At 40.2% G+C, this 18,461-nt stretch overlaps 1 protein-coding gene across 2 annotated transcripts in view; it reads right to left on the bottom strand.

Annotated features, from left to right (window-relative positions):
* Window positions 1-18,461, bottom strand: part of usp9 (ubiquitin specific peptidase 9) — a 161,930-nt gene that overhangs the window by 22,676 nt on the left and 120,793 nt on the right. For both annotated transcript variants that reach the window (XM_048603190.1, XM_048603191.1), the window contains 4 exons: window positions 17,589-17,776; window positions 16,954-17,127; window positions 12,100-12,241; window positions 2,861-3,611 (listed from right to left, as the gene is read on the bottom strand). In XM_048603190.1, coding sequence (XP_048459147.1) covers window positions 2,861-3,611; window positions 12,100-12,241; window positions 16,954-17,127; window positions 17,589-17,776 — 1,255 coding nt within the window. The remainder of the gene's footprint in view (window positions 1-2,860; window positions 3,612-12,099; window positions 12,242-16,953; window positions 17,128-17,588; window positions 17,777-18,461) is intronic.

Raw genomic sequence — 18,461 nt, forward strand, 5'->3', positions numbered from 1 at the left:
GAACACCTACGCTCGGTTCGCACTAAACAACTGCACCTCCCAGTCGCGAACCATTTCAACTCCCCCTCCCATTCCTCAGACGACATGTCCATCCTGGGCCTCCTGCAGTGCCACAACGATGCCACCCGAAGGTTGCAAGAACAGCAACTCATATTCCGCTTGGGAACCCTGCAGCCCAATGGTATCAATGTGGACTTCACAAGCTTCAAAATCTCCCCTCCCCCTACCGCATCCCAAAACCAGCCCAGCTCATCCCCGCCTCCCTAAAAGGTCCTTCCTCCCACCTCAAGCCCCACCCCATCTCCTACCTGCTAGCCTCATCCCGCCCCCTTGACTTGTCCGTCCTCCCTGGACTGACCTATCCCCTCCCTAACTCCCCACCTCCATTCTCCTTTACTGGCTCCATCCCCGCCTCATTGACCTGTCTGTCTCCTCTCCACCTATCTTCTCCTCTATCCATCTTCTTTCTGCCTCCCCCTCTTCTCCCTATTTATTTCAGAACCCCCTTCCCCTCCCCCATTTCTGAAGGAGGGTCTAGGCCCGAAACGTCAGCTTTCCTGCTCCTATGATGCTGCTTGGCTTGCTGTGTTCATCCAGCTCTACACCTTGTTATCTCAGATTCTCCAGCATCTGCAGTTCCTACTATCCCAGAATAATACATTGATGGGGAAGATCATGACAGGTGTGGGAAAACAGAAGTAATTCACTCAAAGATTTAGCACAATGTCCTCTGCTTTAGTAATTAAAAGCTCCTTCAATGAAGCCAAGGACGCACTAATCTTTTTAATAGCCTTCACTATTTGTCCGATCATCTTCAAAGACTGGGCTCAGGTGTAGAATTCCGTTTCTACCATCTACATTGGCTTTCACTTACCTTCTAAAACAGGATCACACAAAATAGGAGTTTAAGTAAGTTTGAACTTCAAGTCTGCTCTACCATTCAAGAAAATCAAAGCTGATCTCTTTGCATTTGAAATACCATATTCCTGTCTATCCCTGAAAACCTTCAGATTCTTGTTAGGTAAGGGAATCATTCCACCACCCCCTCTTCCCGTTCATGTCAACTCCTCTCATTATGAAAGGCAGCATCCCAATAGTCTCATGTGCTGCACTTACATTAACTTTTTGTGACTTGCGGATTAAAACACCTGAACCCCGTCAGCCTCTCACTCCATCTGTTTGCTTAGTACCCCTTCCCTCGTGATTGTCATTTTGTTAAGTTCCCGTCTCCCTTTCACCTCCTGATCTACAGCTAACACAGAAATATTTTTGTATTCTTTTAGCAAAGACAAATGACAAATCTGCTTATTTCATCTGCCATTTCTTTATTATCAACAGAAAAACAGTAGATTTCACTAATTTAATTCTCTGGATGATCAACACACCTTTCTAAAAAAAACAAACCACTATCTGTAGCAACTCTCACTACTTATTTTTACCTTCCTATCTAGCTTCCCCTTATAATAATTTCTTCAACCCGATTAACCTTTTAATCGTTTTCTGGTATTCACTGCATTCTGACCAACCACCTGACCTGCCACTGTTTCTGCACGCACATCTGCCTTTTCAAGTTTGATACTTTCCTTAACTTCTTTAGTTGGATGTCAAGGGCTCCCTTTTGAATATATTGAGTAATCTGAATACCTTCAATTGTGCCTCTGTAGATCACTTTCCAGCTCAGCATGTCAACTCACTTCAGTTACATCAACTTTCACACTAACATAGTATTTACATTTAAAGCATTAGTCATAGACCCAATCTTCTTCCTTTTAAACTGGAGGTAAAATTCAAACACACTGTGGTCATTGTAATCTTGGAGGTCCCTTCACTCCAAGGTCATTAAATAATTCTGTCACATTACATAATTCCAAGTGTAGTACAACCTGCTCTCAGACTCCAAAACGTGCTGCTCTGAAAACTCGAAAGTATTCTGTGATTGATTTACCCAGACTAATCTGCCAATCTAATTTTTCGACTTTGTATCCAAACTGAAGCTAGCCACAATTATTGCAGTCCTTTTAATTAATTTAATCCACATTGTGGTTCATATTAGGGACTTAGAGATGATTTCCACAAACTACTACTTTGCCCACTTTTTATACCGCCACCCAAATCAATTCGACATCCTGCTTGCTGAACCATGGTCACCTCTAAATATTGCACAAATGCCATCTTTCCACCTTAATCAACTTCCTCAAGTATCATGTACTCCTTAATATTCAGGGCTTAATTCTGGTCATTTGGCAGATACATCTCCATATTGACTGTCAGTGCATATTTAGGTACTTCAACAAAAACAGAAGTTGCTGGAAAAGCTCATCAGGTCTGGCAGCATCTGTGAAGGAAAAAACAGAATTAACGTTCCGGGTCCGGTGACCCTTCTTCAGTTCTGAGGAAGGGTCACCGGACCCGAACCGTTAAATGTTTTCTCCTTCACAGATGCTGCCAGACCTGATGAGCTTTTCCAGCAACTTTCTTGTTGTTCCTGATTTACAGCATCCGCAGTTCTTTTGGTTTTTATAATGTTGAAATACTGTTTATTAAGTGTACCATGGATGCAGAGTTTGCTCAAGACTGGTAAAGTGAGACTGCATCTTGAGTAGTTTTGAACTTTGCAACATAATGCACTGCTTGCTGGGTAGTTTAAAAACCTCACTTTAAAATAAACTGTACATTGTTTGCACATATATTTACAGTTTCTGACCATAAACATTTCATAGACAACATAAACTTCCACAAACTTTTACGTGTGAACACTGATCTTGAAATTGGTATAATTAAAATTTTAACTATGAAACAACAATCGATTTTGCATTTCTTAAGATGAAAAGATATTAGCTAAGACAGAAAGTATACTCACCAGGCGGAGGATTCAGGTAGACACTGTTACAGGTCAGTAGTTTCTTAATAAATTGGAAATACTCCAGGCTATACTGCATTCTATTATGCATGAACTGCACATTCTGTTTCCGTACACTTCGTTCAATGACACTTGGCATTTTTATCTGGTGTGGTTTTATACTAATCTCCAGCTCAGAAATGTACTTAATTAATTCATTATCTTTAGCTATTGTGTCCATACGTTCATAAAAAAGTATGTACGCATTCCACCATCGTTTTTGCCGCCTGTATGACATTCGTTTCATCATATGGTCAAAAACTTCGCCCATATACTCGCCACCAAAGCACTGGTTTTTCATCTCTTCATCATCATCCATTTTGCACTCAGTTACATCACCATCATCAAACTTATACCATTTGTTTTTCTCACCATCGCCACCGTTTCGTTGAATGATGTATGAGTAATAATGTCCTCCACTTGCCTGACCACTATGCACTAACACACCAACCAGTCTATATTTAGTGCTACCAGGCTGTTCATTATCTGGCTGGTCATTCTGAATCAACTGATTTTCTGGGTTAATGTCATCCCCTTCCAACTTGGCAACCCCGGCCACAGTGTAAGGTTCCATGTCCAGCTCTCGTGGAAATTCAAAATAGTCATTGAATTTAATTGCACATTCCCTTTCCCAGTCATAGTCAAATCGCTTCAGCTGAATTGCTAAAACTGGTGGCAGCTTCTTTATTAGTAAACGCTTCACTGTGTCAACCTGCAAAACAGAAAACACGTTAAGTATAATTAAGTTTAGGAAGTGATTATGCAAATAAGTATCAAAGAAACCTCAGCCTTTACAAGAATACACAACTTTTCAGTACATTTTCTTGTGTATCGTCTATCTCTATACTCCTTTGATAAAGCAGAAAATAATAGAGTACAGTTGCAGTCAGCACAAGCTATCCTGTAGCTCACCCATTCATCTTGTGTAATGCGGACATTCAACCGAGATGCAAAACAGCCAACCAACAAACACATAAATGCATAATTTAATCTTTCAGTTTGCAGCAACACTTGCTACATGCAAAATTATTTCAGTCTTATGAAATATCAACAGTCAAGACATGGGTATTGACTTCAAACAAACTTACGAGTTCAGATAACCAACTAAACATTAATCTCAAGAAAACAGCAACAACTCCAATTCCTTTCAACCCCCAACCCATATTTATAACCAACATAGCTTAACTTGTTACAAATATCAGGCAAAAAGTGATCAGAAAACATAAGTGAGATTACAAAGTATTTTACATAAAAGTAAATGTGGTAAATGTTTCAAACTCTATTCTAAAAACAGCATTTCATGCTAGATTTTGTTAGTTTTAAATTTACTTGATAGGCTTTTGCCTATTTCCTTCACCACCTTTTTAGACAAAGGTAGGTATATGGATTAGGTCATAGATCACGATAATCTTATTTAATAGTTAAATAGCAAATTCTTTCTAATGTGCTAACAATGCATTTACCATTTTTCAAATGTGATCTTAATTTTCCACCTCATCAGTTTAAACTTTTCATAGCACACCTCAGAGAAACAGTTCTCCACCTAACCTAGTCAATATCTTGATCAAATATCAAAACAAAACCAGTCATTATTTCATGGCAGGTTCTTTGGGTCTCAGAATCATAGAATCCCTCCAGTAAGGGGCCAGCAATTAGATGCAAGACACTAAACTCCATTTTTGTTGTAACTTGTTCAGGGTATGTGGGAGTTACAGATGAGAACAACATTTATTGACTGTCCCTATCTGCCCTGGAGGTGGTGGTGGTGACATATTTTCTTAAACTGAAGTTCATGGGCACAAGGGCAACTGTAATTTGGGAGTTGTAGAGAAGTTGACCCAAAAAAGAAGCAACAGCGCTATCGTTCTAAATCTGGATAGTGGATTATTTAGGAGAACTTACAGTTGGCAGCATTCGCATGCATCTGCACCTTCGTCCTCTTCGAGGAGTAGACTGCAGATTTGGAAAGGGATAGCATAAGGGCCTGAATGGGTTACTGCAGTTCATCTTGGAAATGGTGCACACTTCTGCTACTGTACACTGATGGTGTAGGGACAGAAAGTTGAAGGTGATAGATGGGGTGCCAATCAAATAGACTGCTCTGTCCTGCATGATGTTAAGTTTCTTAAGTGTTGTTCAAGTTGCATACATCGAGGCAAGTTCAGTGCATTTCATCAAACTCCTTATCCGTAGGTATTGGACAGGCAATGGGGGCTTGTGTGAATTCGGAGTTGCTATTCGAGGAGTACCTTATTCAAAGATCTTAGAGTTTAAATATAATGAGAGAATACAGCTTATGAATGCTTAAAAATGGCACTTTTGTCTGTTTTGAGCCAAATAAATTTAAGCTTGATGGAATAGCTCCAACGTTAATTTGGGATTCATTAAATTAACATTTCAAGGAGCAGCAACCAGTGCAGCTGAAGAAAGAGAACTTGCAAATTTGTACAGAGTTCCATAAGACTGAAATGCTTCAAGATGACCACTAAAGTCAATTTCACCGTCAAACATTGTCACTGTTGTAATGTCAGGAAAGTCAGCCATCATGTGCAAGGTAAGCTCCCACAAAAAGCAATTTGATAATTGCCAGATGATTCATTTTTTGGTCATGCAGACTGAGGAAAGAAAATAGTGGTCATGTATAGGTTCCAACACACGTCAATGTATTAAGTTCCTGATTTAAAGAAATCCGCAAAGTGAGGAGCACACTCTGAATTAGTATGCAAGAGTCAGGTATAAACTTAGTATTTTGCATTACACAACTAACTGCCCCTAACTCAGCTCATATGATACTATATCTTAAGAATGGATGTTTTCAAGGTATTGGAGCATGACAATTACATCTGACTAAGTGGGCTGGAAAAACAGAACTTATTTCCTCTCTCATCTCCGATGAACAACTGCTATAAAAAGCAATGGTGAAATTCTCAATCCAGTTATTTCAACATATCCATTTCATGTGTTAGATCTGCTATCACATTCTCAATGGGTGGGCTTCAACTTCATAACCTTAACATGTTTGGCAATCTCCACAAAAGTTCTTACGTAGAAGATGTGAGGGACTCTATTTTAATACTAGCTTCCTAGGTTTTGAAGCAGCAGTGCATCTGTATAGGGGAAATGACATGAAACTCTCCCAAGATGCTGGGAGATGACACGACAATTGGCCAGGCAATGAAGGCTCTGGGCACAGAGATTAACCCAGTGAATAGATAAACCTGGAGGAAAGAGGTTTGTAGCTCAACACGTGGAGGAGCTGTAGGCTCAGTGGCAGCACAAGGCAGAGAAAGCCTGTATGAAGCTGTTAACCTCTCAAGGTAGTTGAATTAGTTGTCAGCTGGAGTGGTGAGCGACAGTAAAGACCGGGAGTAGTGGTTGTCTGGAGAAGTGGGAACACGTAGGCAGTTAGATTCTGGGTTGCAGTCTTATACACCCAGTGGATGTAGTCTCCGGAGGAGACTGAACAGTTCAAAAGGTGAGTACATGTTGGTACATTCTGAGCTTAAGTCTATTTACCTGACAACACATTACAGACAGGTAGAGCAAGAGGACCTTGCGGTCACATTGGAGCTGCTGTTGAAGGGAAATCAGAGATTAAATCTTTGAAGATGACGAGTTGAAATCCAGGGAAACGGAGTCTGAAGGATTATTTCTGTCACACAGACACTGTTGTCTGCTTGTGCTCCTGAGAAAGTTCATGGGATCTGACTTGGGTTTTGTCGGCCATTTTGTGTGTCATTTACGGCACATATTTAACCACCAAAATTGCTGCTTAACACAAGCTTAACAACCAGAACTAACAAGTACAGGATACAGAATATTCACTGTTTGCTTTGTTCACATTTGCAGAGTGCAAAGTTGGTTTTCATCTCTCTCAATCAGAAGACTAATTCTGTTAGTGGTTTGCTGCAGTTGAATCAAAAATGGCATCTTGGCTTTCCTGATGTATTGAACAAGTAGTTGGTGTGGTCAATGCACTGATATGGGACAAATTGAAAACAGTTCCGAAAGCCAAAAGGTGCACATTTGACAGAATTTTAACCAAGGATCCCCAGACTTCTCTATCCTCTCCTTTCTCTGTTGAAGAAGCTGTTTTTGTGATATTTGTGTCACATTATCTAATGCAACCACAGGCTGCTTATGCATTAGAGAGAGATGACTAGTAGAGGTTTATCCAGAGGGTTCACCACATCTCGGGCAAGAGGCGCAGTTGGAAAGGCAGGACCTTCATATGTTAACTCCAACCAGTACATGTGATTTGAAGCTGCCCCCTCCTTACAGGACTTCAAACAATAGCAGGTTAAGCTGTCAATGATCAAATCTTTTACTAAATTACCAGAGGATAAATGGCAGCAGCCAGGCAGAAATAAACATCCTCCTTTGCAACAACTAAGCCAGCATGGCCACAAAACATCCAACAGGGCATGAAGGCCTATAACGTCTTCCAATGCCCTCTGGGAATCTACATTTATCATTAGAATATCCATAAACACAGAGGAATAAAAATAAAGCACCGAATGCATCACTATGGTGGTGGGTAAGTTGTTAAGGATGATTCGGAGAGATACAATTTACATGCATTTGGAGAGGCAAGGAATGATGAGGGATAGTCAGCATAGTTTTGTGCAAGGGAAATCAGGTCTCTCAATTTTGAGAGAGTTTTTTGAGGAATTAATCAAAAAGATTGATCAGGGTAGAGCAGTAGATGCTGTTTACTTGGACTTTAGTAAAGCCTTTGATAAGGATCCACATAGCAGACTAATTAGTAAAGTTCAATCACATGGGAATTCAGAGTTGCTGATTGGATACAAAATTAGCTTGATGGTCGGAGATGGAGGGTGGCGGTGACGGCTATTTCCACGGGAGGCTTGTGACCAGTGGTGTTCCACAAGACAATCTGAATCAGAATATAGGAGGCAGTGGTTAGTAAGTTTGTGCATGACACCAAAATTGATGGTATAGTGGACAGTGAAGAAGGTTATCTAAGATTACAAAGAGAACTTGATCAATTGGGCCAATGGGCAAAGAGTGACGGATGGAGTCTAATTTGGATAAATGCAAGGTACTGCATTTGGTAAAATAAACAAGGGACAGGACGAACACAATAATGGTAAGGCCCTGGGTAGTGTTGTAGAACGGAGACACCTAGGATGCTCCAGTACATAATTCTTTGAAATTTGCATCACAGGTAGACAGGGTGGTTAAAGAGGCATTTAGCTCACCTGCCTTCATTGCTCAGAGTTGGGACGTCATGTTGATGTTGTACAGTATGTTGGTGAGGCCTCTTCTGGAGTACTGTGCGCAGTTTTGGTTGCCATGTTATAGGAAGCATATTATTAAACTGAAGACGATTCAGAAATGTTTTACCAGAATGTTGCCAGGAATGAAGGGTTTGAGTTAGAAAACATTGGCTGGATAGGTTGGGACTTTTTCCATCAGGGTGTAGCAGGTTGAAGGGTGACCTAATTGAGGTTGATAAGAATCATGAGGGGCACAGATCAGGTGAATAATGAGGGTCTTTTCCCAAAGGTGGGGGAATTCAAAACTAGGGGGCATACTTTTAAGGTGAGAGGAGAAAGATTTAACAAGGATGTGAGGGGCATTTTCTTTACTTACAGAGTGGCTCATGTGTGGAATGAACTGCCAGAGGAAGTGGTAGACACAGGCACATTTGCACTGCTTAAAAGACATTTGATTAAGTACATGAAAAGGAAAGCTTTGGAAGGATATAGCCAAATGCTGGCAGATGGAACTAGTTTAGTTTGGGAATGTTGTCGGCATGGACTAGTTGGACTGAAGGGTCTGTTTCCATGCTATATGACTTTACACTTTATATTTCTTGGTAGTATTGTTTGGAACATCTTATGCTACACTTGAAATAAAGGTTCTGACAGGTTTTGCCTGGCTGTCTTCACAGTTGAAGGCTTAGAAAATTTCCCAAAGACAACCGAAAACCAAGTGATGTTAGGGCGGAATGAACTTAAAGCAATCACCACTTGCAAAACAAAAATGCTAGGAAGGTCACTGGACCTAAGAGGGCTAACAAGTCCCAAGTACTGGTCTGCATTTTAAAGTCTTAAAAGTGGCAGCACAGATAGAAGCATTAGTTTTTATATTCCAAAGTTCCTTACATTTGGCAAGGAGATTGTAAAAAAAGCAAATGTGATATCTTTATTCAAGAAATGAGGGAGACAAAAAGCAGAAAAGAGTAGGTTAGCTAGCATGTCATCTCACCAAAGGGAAGGTGTTAGATTCCATCTTGAGGTGGTTATTGCCTGACATGAAGAAAATTCTTTATGATTAGAAAAAGCCAATGCAATTTTGTTTGATACAGTACAACATTAAAAGTTGGTGCAGGAGATAAGAGCACATGGCGTTAAGGCAACATATTAGCATGGATAAGGGAATGGCTAGATAACAAAAGACACTAGAGTTGAATAGATTGGTACACTGTAACCAGCAGAGCGCCAGATTGATCAGTGCTAGGTTCTCAACGACTTATAATCTATATCAATGATACAGAACAGGAGAGTATCAAGCTCATACTTTTTCTGGTGATTGTAATTTCACGTGATCTCTCCCACCTCCTGATTTACAGTTACTATAATATTTTTGTATCCTCTATAGTGAAGACTAATGCAAATTAACTGTTCACTTTATCTGCTATTATCAACTGTAATTCTGTACTACTCAAGGAGCAACACTACTTTATTTCTTCTCATTTTCTGTTTCTATTTTCCTACACATTGCTAGCTTCTTCTACTTTAATTGCCTCCTCCTGAATAACTATCCTTTTATGTCACTCTTTATATTCTGGCCAGTCACCTTACTATGTAGTGAGATATGTTTCAAGAATAAGAGATCTCCTTTTTAACCTAAGGATGAGGAGAAAGTTGCTCTCCAAGGGTCAACAGAATGTGAAATTCCCTTCCCCAGAAAGGAGTGGAGACTGGTCTTTAAAATTTATTCAAAGCAAGTTAGATAGATTTTGATGTTCAAGAGAGTCGAGGCTTATAGGATGCAAACATGAATTTGGAGCTGATAGCACACAATCATAGACATGATCTTACTGAATTTGAAGGGGTTGGGGGTGAGGGGGTGCAGGTTGGAAGAATCAAGTGGCCTTGCTCTTCAATCTAAAGTGTTCCTGCTCTTGAATCCTATCTTCCTCGTGGGACCAATATTGTGGTAGCACTACACCGAAATCAATCATAAAAAATTTTATTACAAAACCAACTTTGAAATCTAACTTTATTGCAAATGTTATAGTTGAAAGTCAACACATGAAACAAAGAAATATCCTACCCAACAGAAGTCAGAGCCTGAGCAAGTCAGTTGTAGCTGCAAACTGGCAGCACTTAGATATTTCTTGAAAGTGAAGGTGCAGGTAGACACGGTGGTGAAGGTGGAGTTTGGCACACTTGCCCTCATCGGTCAGTGCATTGAGTACAGGAGTTGGGATGTCATGTTGAGGCTGTACAGGACATTGGTGAGGCCACTTTTAGAATAGTGTGTAGAATTCAGGTCGCCCTTCTATAGGAATGATATAGTTAAACTCAGGAGTGCAGCCAAGATTTACAGGCATATTGCTGGGACTGGAGGGTTTGAGTTATAGAAAGAGGCTGAATAGGCTGGGGCTTTTTCCCTGGAGCGGAGGTTGAGGGGTGGACCTTATAGAGGTTTATAAAATTGTGATGGGCATGGATAAGTTGAATAGCCTAGGTCTTGTTCCTAGGATGGGCAAATCCAAAACTAGAGGGGCACAGGTTTAAGGTGATAAGGGAAAGATTTAAAAAGGGCCTGAGGGGTAACCTTTTCACACAGAGGGTGGTATGGGTATGGAACAAGCTGCCAGAGGAACTGGTGGAGGCTGGTACAATTACAACATTGAAAAGACATCTGGATGGGTATATGAATAGGAAAGGTTGAGGGATATGGGTCGAATTCTGGCCAACGGGACTAGGTCAGATTGGGATGTCTGGTCAGCAAGGACAATTTGAACCAAAGGGTCTATTTCTGTGCTGTATGACTATGACTCTATATTGAATGGAATTCTCCTAACTGGAGGTTTAGCAATTCACCTTCTCATCAAACCAATTGACTGACAGATATGTATCCCAGTTAATTCTGCATCACTGCCCTAACCCTGTAATTCTTAGACATTCCGTCATTCTTGTGAATGGAATTTCAGCAGCACATTCCAGTGCTGTAACTTAATCACCTCGAACAAATTGTTGCCAAAAGCAAAGACATTATCGAATCATAAATTTACAGTATGGAAGATAGCCTTTCAGCCACTGCATTCCTGCTAGCTGGCAAGGAGCGATTTATTCATATTTTCCAGCATGGGCCACTCAATGGTTGCTAGATGGCCCACAAGACTGTAGTACCAAGAATAAAGAAGCTTGAATCAATCATGGTTCAAACTTTCCAACAGAATTTTCAGAAATATTTCTGCAGGTCCTTTAGTTAAGATCCCGACAGGACTGCTCATGTCTTAAGTCTCACTGGAGAGCCATGCAACTGTTCAGAGACTTTTGGAGTTATGTTCGCACACAAAGGACCTTTCCCCTCCTTGTGATCTGCTCCACTGTCCTTTCCCCACTGTTCCCATTATGAATCTCTCAAAATGTATTATATTATCCCCACAGGAAACACTGCAGAAGATGAAATTGTATTAGAAAAAAATTCAAGTGTTTCCAAATGAACAGAGGGTTACAGCCAAAACAACAGCAAAAATGACTCCAAGTAGAAAAGAAACAATAAACCTAATTATGAATAAACAAGCATTTAGCAATAAGTGGTGAATGATCATGTGTTGTTACTGACAACAGAAGCAACCTATACCTTGATTTATCAATGCATCAATTAAAATCGCCTTGATTAATGAACGAAAACAACATGCCTAAAGAAATTGAGAGATTGGTGCATCCTGGTAAATAAGAAGTTGTAATCCAAATTTGTACAGATACTGAATGGAACAAGGCATATGAACTTCTAAATTTTCAAAACACAAATAATATCACAAAATACTTAGATTGTGATGGATCAGGACAACACATGTGGAATGGCCAAGATGAAAAACAGGCCAGCTCGATGAACCAGCAATGACAAGCCTCCATCCAACATTGCAGTGACATTGACAGCAGAATTTAAACAGAATTTTTCTAACTGAAAAACTTTACAAGAAAATTGGTTACCTTTTTGTTGCATTTCTCACAATGGTACGCATTGGCGCCCTCCAGTAGGTCTCCTTTGACATACTGTTCGAGTGAATCAAGCAGATTTTGATGATTTCTAATGTCGACATTCAGTGTTGTGAAGGATTCCTCACATTCATATCTAAAACAAGTAAAAATACATTGTAATCATGACACCAGAAGCATATTACAATATAAAGATTGGAAATATTATAAACTGTGATCAAAGTAGTAATAAAATGCAAGAGGACATGGATAGGCTAGTGGATGAGGCACATAAATGTCAAGTAGGAAAGAGTGAATATATTTTAGTGCTAAGGACAAATTACACAAAATAAAGCATACAATTTTAAAACAGTGCAGAAGCACAGTAAACAGCAGATTGTTGTCAATCTGCCTTGCCAGCTTCAAAATAGTTCAAGTAGTACACAGGATCCTGGACTCCTGGAAAGAGGTTTATGATTCAATAGTGAAAAGGTTGAGTAAATTTTATTAATCATTGCTTCCACTTGAACTAGAGCACTGAATCCACTTCAGGATGAAGGTCAAGACATTAGGGAGGATGCAAAGACTTCTGAGAACAGTTCCATGCTGAATGACTTCAGTTACATGGATGTATTGGAGAAACTGGGGCTGTTCTTCGAAAAGAAAATTGAGGTTTTTTTGGGGGGTGGCGGGGAGGAATTTGATAGAAGTGTTCAAAACATTGTGACTAGAGTAGGTAGGGACAAATTGTTCACATACCCCAGTATGATGTGCATTGTCAGGAAGGAGAAATCACATCCAGAGCGAGACAATGTGAGTATATAGTTCGGGGGATTTGCAGGCAGCATGGCAATTTAGTGCAGAGGGAAAAGAATGCTTTTTAAGATACTAGCTTGTAAGGTCTTTTAACAGGATCAACTGAAGCCCAGGATCAGGGGCCCAAACAATGTGGCTTCACAGGAAAACCACAAGATCATTGGTTGGTAGAATGACTATTATTGGTTACTTTCAGATTGAAGGTGAATAGGGGAAATATTTACAGGTTACAAGCTAAAAGACTAGCTGGAAATTTTTAAAAATCAAATTAAGTAAATAAAACAGATACCAGTCAGGTGATGTGCTGCACCTGCATGACTTGGAAGCTGGTGGACCCCTCTGTAGTTCGTAGTGATCACATATGTAGCAAGTGTTAGTTGATTGAGGAACTCTGGCTCAGAGTTGACAAGCTGGAGTCTGAGCTTCAAACATTGCGACACATCAAGGAGGGGGAAGAGTTTCATGGACACTTTCAGGAGGCAGTCACACCCCTTACATTAACTACCTCAAATTGAGTCTGTGGTCAGAGACAGGAGGTTGAGACTACAAGCGAGGCAGGTAGAGGATTCCAGCACATATAGTGCTGAAGGAGCTTCAGCCCTCGAGTTTGTCTAGCAGGTTTGAAATTCTTGTTCCCTGAGTGGATGAGACCAGGGGCTGTAGGAAGAATGAACAAACTGTCCACACCACAGTGGCAGAGGGCTACATGCAAAACGGCAAGAAAACGGAAATGTAATTGCAATTAAAGACAGTATAGTCAGTCAGGGGATTGCGAGTTCTGAAGCGTGTGTTGCCTACCGGGCGCTCAGGTTCAGGATCTCTCATCTGAACTGCACAGAAATTTGGAGTGGGAAGGGAAGATCCAGTTTCTGTGGTCCAGATCAGTACCTGTGATATTGGTAGAAACAGGAAAGAGGTTCTGCCTAGATGTGCAGCTAGGGGCTAAACTGAACAAAATCAAAAAAGGTAATAATCTCTGGATTATTAGCTCAGTCATGATCTACTTGGCACAGGATTAACAAGATTAAAGAGGTAAACATGTGACTCAAAAGATTGTGTGGGAAGAAATGGGTTTGCATTCATGGGACACTGGCACCCAGTACAGGGAAGGAGTTGTTCTAATGGGATGGGCTGCTCCTGAATCATTCTGCGGAGTCCTGGAAAATTGCATGACTAGGGCTGTGGATAGGGCTTTAAATTAATTGGAGGAAGTGGTAAGAAAGAGGGGCAGCATAAGTTATTAAAGCTTCCAGGACAAATGTCTACCAACTTGACAGAATTCTTTGAGGAAGTGACAAAGTTGATAGATGAGGGAAGGGCTGTAGATGTCATATACATGGACTTCAGTAAGGCGTTTGATAAGGTTCCCCACGCTAGGCTGATGGAGAAAGTGAAGTCACATGGGGTCCAGGGTGTACTAGCTAGATGGATAGAGAACTGGCTGGGCAACAGGAGACAAAGTTGTAGTGGAAGGGAATTTCTCAAAAATGGAGAACTGTGACCACTGTGTTGGGACCACTGTTTGTGATATACATAAATGATCTGGAGGAAGGTATAGATGGTCTGATTAGCAAGTTTGCAGATGACACTAAGACTGGTGGAGTAGCAGATAGTGAAGGGGACTATCGGAGAATGCAGCAGAATATAGATCGATTGGAGAGTTAGGCGGAGAAATGGCAGATGGAGTTCAATCCAGGCAAATGCAAGGTGATGCATTTTGGAAGATCCAATTCAAGAGCGAACTATACGGTAAATGGAAAAGCCATGGGGAAAATTGATACACAGAGAGATCTGGGTGTTCAGGTCCATTGCACACTGAAGGTGGCAAAGCAGGTCGATAGAGCGGTCAAGGCGGCATACTGCATGCTTTCATTCATCGGACGGGGTACTGAGTACAAGAGTTGGCAGGTCATGTTACAGTTGTATAGGACTTTCGTTTGACCACATTTGGAATACCGTGGACAGTTCTGGTCGCCACATTACCAAAAGGATGTGGATGCTTTGGACAGGGTGCAGAGGAGGTTCACCAGGATGTTGCCTGGTATGGAGGGTGCTAGCTATCAAGAGAGGTTGAGTAGATTAGGATTGTTTACATTAGAAAGACAGAGGTTGAGGGGGGACCTGATTGAGGTCTACAAAATCATGAGAGGTATAGACAGGGTGGATAGCGAGCAGCTTTCCTCCCACGCACCCCCCCCCCCCCCCCCCCCCCCCGCCCCCGGTGACAATAGGAAACAATTTTTATGCAGCAAGTAGTCAGGATCTAAAATACTCTACTTGTGGGGCAGAAGCAAATTAAATCATTGCTTTCAAGGGAGCTTTGAATAATTCTCTCAGAGAAACAAAATGGAAACCGTTGGACAAACTCTGGCAGCATCTGTGGAAAGAAAATAGAGTTGCGTTGAGCACAGTGACCAGAGTTTTGAAGGGCCACTGGACTCAAAATGTTAACTCTGCATTCTCTCCACAGATGCTGCCAGACCTACTGGGTTTCTCCAGCAATTTCTGTTTTTGTTTTAGATTCCCAGCATTCACAATTTTTTGTTTTATTTCAATTATCTAGAGGAAGGATTTTCAGCACTTTGAGGAAAAGACAGGTTATGGGACATGTTCAGTTATTCTTATACTTCTATGTTGTAACCACAAATATTATAAATAGCATGTTCAGTGCAGTTCTACATTCTAAACCCGAGGTCAAGAATCTCAATAAATATTGTATGTTTTAACAACCTCACTGAATCCAAATCAATTCTGCAACAGCAAAATATGAAGTGAATCCTATCTCATCTCATTTATGTCATCTCCACCATACCCACTAACAACAGCCTGGAATTTGATGGGAAAGTAACAAGAATTACAGATGCATGCACTACTAGCGTGTAAAAACAGTTAGTTTTGCAAAACAGAGCTCACAATCAACCTCCTATTAAGTTCCAATAAGCTGTAAATTTGTGCTGTTAAAAGAGATTGAAGTTACAAATAAAATTAGAGCTTACATTTAACAATAAAGATACTTTGTCAAGATTTACAGTTCTGCCAGGCCACTCAACCTCAAGAGTCAATGAAAGGAAACAAAATCAAACTGTGGCAACTTGACCCCAAACACGTTAACTTGTGCCAAAAGGATTTAAATGTCTTATTTTCCATTGTGTCTTCCTTTAAAACAAAAAAGCTTGCTTCTCTCCCCCATTTGAGTTATCTACAATTCATCAAGATTCTTTCTCCCTCTCACTTTTCATACAAACATGAGCAAGTTAACATAGAGGATGCCCCACCATTCAATCATGGGTAAGCAAACACGTCAATGTCCTTTATTCATTCAATCCACATCACGATGGCAAAAAAAAACTGAACAGAATGGCGAGTTTTGTTTTAAGGGAGGGGGTAAATTTAAACAACTTAAACAACGGAGATGCTGTGTTCCAGAAAGTTCTGGGCTATTACATTTGATTTGCACTTTCCTAACAACCCAGTTTCTTAATACGTTTCAAAATAGTTCAACTGATGCTTTCCCAAATAATGCTCATTCTCCAGCAGTCTTGAGCAAAACTGTAACAGGTCAACTCTTTGCAAGGCTCGTCGAACATAATGGCTAATCAAGCTTAACAATTAGATTTAAAACTTTTGAAAATAAAAACAATACAAGATTTTCATCTAAGAACAATTCAACAAGCGGTGTTATTTTTCCAAGATATATTCTTATTACACAGCCTGTCAAACTCCCATCTGACAAACCCAAAAGTCACAGTGCAAAAACGTGTTAATATTTGCTGCCTCTTCTCTCTTATGCATTTTCTTTTTGAATATTATACAATTAGGATCAACATTTGGGGACTGACAATTTCTACCAAGTTATAATTGTTGTCACAAAATCCAATCTGAACTTTGCTTTCAACTAATAAATGCAATTATTCAGGAATAAAAGTCACATGGCTACCTGAACAGGCAACTGAGCTGTGACAGAATATAAAATTATTTATGTTAACCACAATATTTATCACTCTTTTGTAGCAGTGAGAAAAAATAACGTAATTAGACATCTGGTGCATTCACCTGTGTGGACAGCCTTGACAAATCTTCTGATCAGCAAAGGAACCTCCAAGAACTTTGCTGAGCATAGTTGCATGTCCAAGAGCTTTCAAAGCTTCATCCAGACTATCCACTAAAGAGTTGAAGAATTCCAAAGCATCATGTTGTTCTCGAAGGTTGACTGGTTCACCCCAAAGCCTGGGGAAAGAAGGTAATGTTTTGCATTCTATCACATAGCCTCAAGTTTTGCTTTAAATTCATGACTTATTAAATTCACGCTCTCCAATTCTACACACGCGTGCACACAACATTTGCGTCACGATCTACTTGCAGTTATGTTAATCATTCCTCTCAGCTTTAAGCATCAAGAATTAACAAAGTTTTTTTTCTGTTGAAACTAAGTACACAGTCTTCTATCAATGCATCTGACAACTTATTTAAAATTTTAAGTAAAAATAAACTTATTTTCTCAATGTTACAGAACTCCAAGTGCAAATTACCTTCCTAATCTCTGCATCCTCACTCCCCACCAACTGCCATTTTTAAGAGTCAAGTTTCACACTCGACATTTCAGTAAAATGCAGTGAAAGCTTCTTCATTACAGGCAAGAACTCATTTCCCAAGAAAAAAAACATTGCCACAATTTTGAAACTACAAACCTGAACTGCTTCCAGAAACCTCGAGGCACATAGTACTGCAATCTTGAGGCAGCCAAATGCCCAAAAATGACTTGCAGATGTCTCAGGACCCCAATATTGTATTCCTTCCGGTCTTCAGTTTTTCCAATTACAGGTTTGTCATAATGGTGGTGGTAACTGAAAACATCATCTCTAGGATCAACATTGCTCTGTAAAAACAAATCAATTGAGATTAAAACAAATGCACCTATTCAGCTGCTTAATGATTAAACTTGAATATATATAATCACACCATCAAAATAACTAAAAATATGTTCAGAAATTCTTTTGCTAAGCACAACTTTTCTTTTGCATATCTAAAAATACAATGGATCAGACTTTTCAACTGCAGGGTATTTAATAACAACTACTGTTAATTTGACTTATACACCAACTGAAAAATCCTTGGTTCAAGTGTCAGCTCCTCACAGGACAGGGCAGAGAGAGTAATAATGTGACAGAGTGAAATTTTACTATTAGGCAAAAAGCAGTGGAAGGATTCAGGAGGGCAACAAATAAAATGAGTGCATGCTGTGGTTGATTTGCTTGCCAAGCTGGTTCGTTAGTTTGCAGACGTTTCATTACCCTGCTGGGTAACATCATCAGTGCAGCCTCCAATGAAGTGCTGTCATGTTTTCTAACCTGGTATTTAAACTCTGGGGACCGTTGGTGTTGATTACTCATTTCTGGTATTTCTTCGCAGTGGTGTATACAGAGGGTCTAATTCTACGTGTTTACTGATGGCCTTCTTGGTGGAGAACCAGGCCTCTAGAAATTCTCGTGCTTGTCTCTGGCCTGTCCGAGGATCCTGATGTTGTCCCAATCAAACTGGTGGTGATTCACATGGAGAAGGAG

Source organism: Rhincodon typus, chromosome 11, assembly GCF_021869965.1.
Source record: "Rhincodon typus isolate 14 chromosome 11, sRhiTyp1.1, whole genome shotgun sequence".
Taxonomy (NCBI): Eukaryota; Metazoa; Chordata; class Chondrichthyes; order Orectolobiformes; family Rhincodontidae; genus Rhincodon; species Rhincodon typus.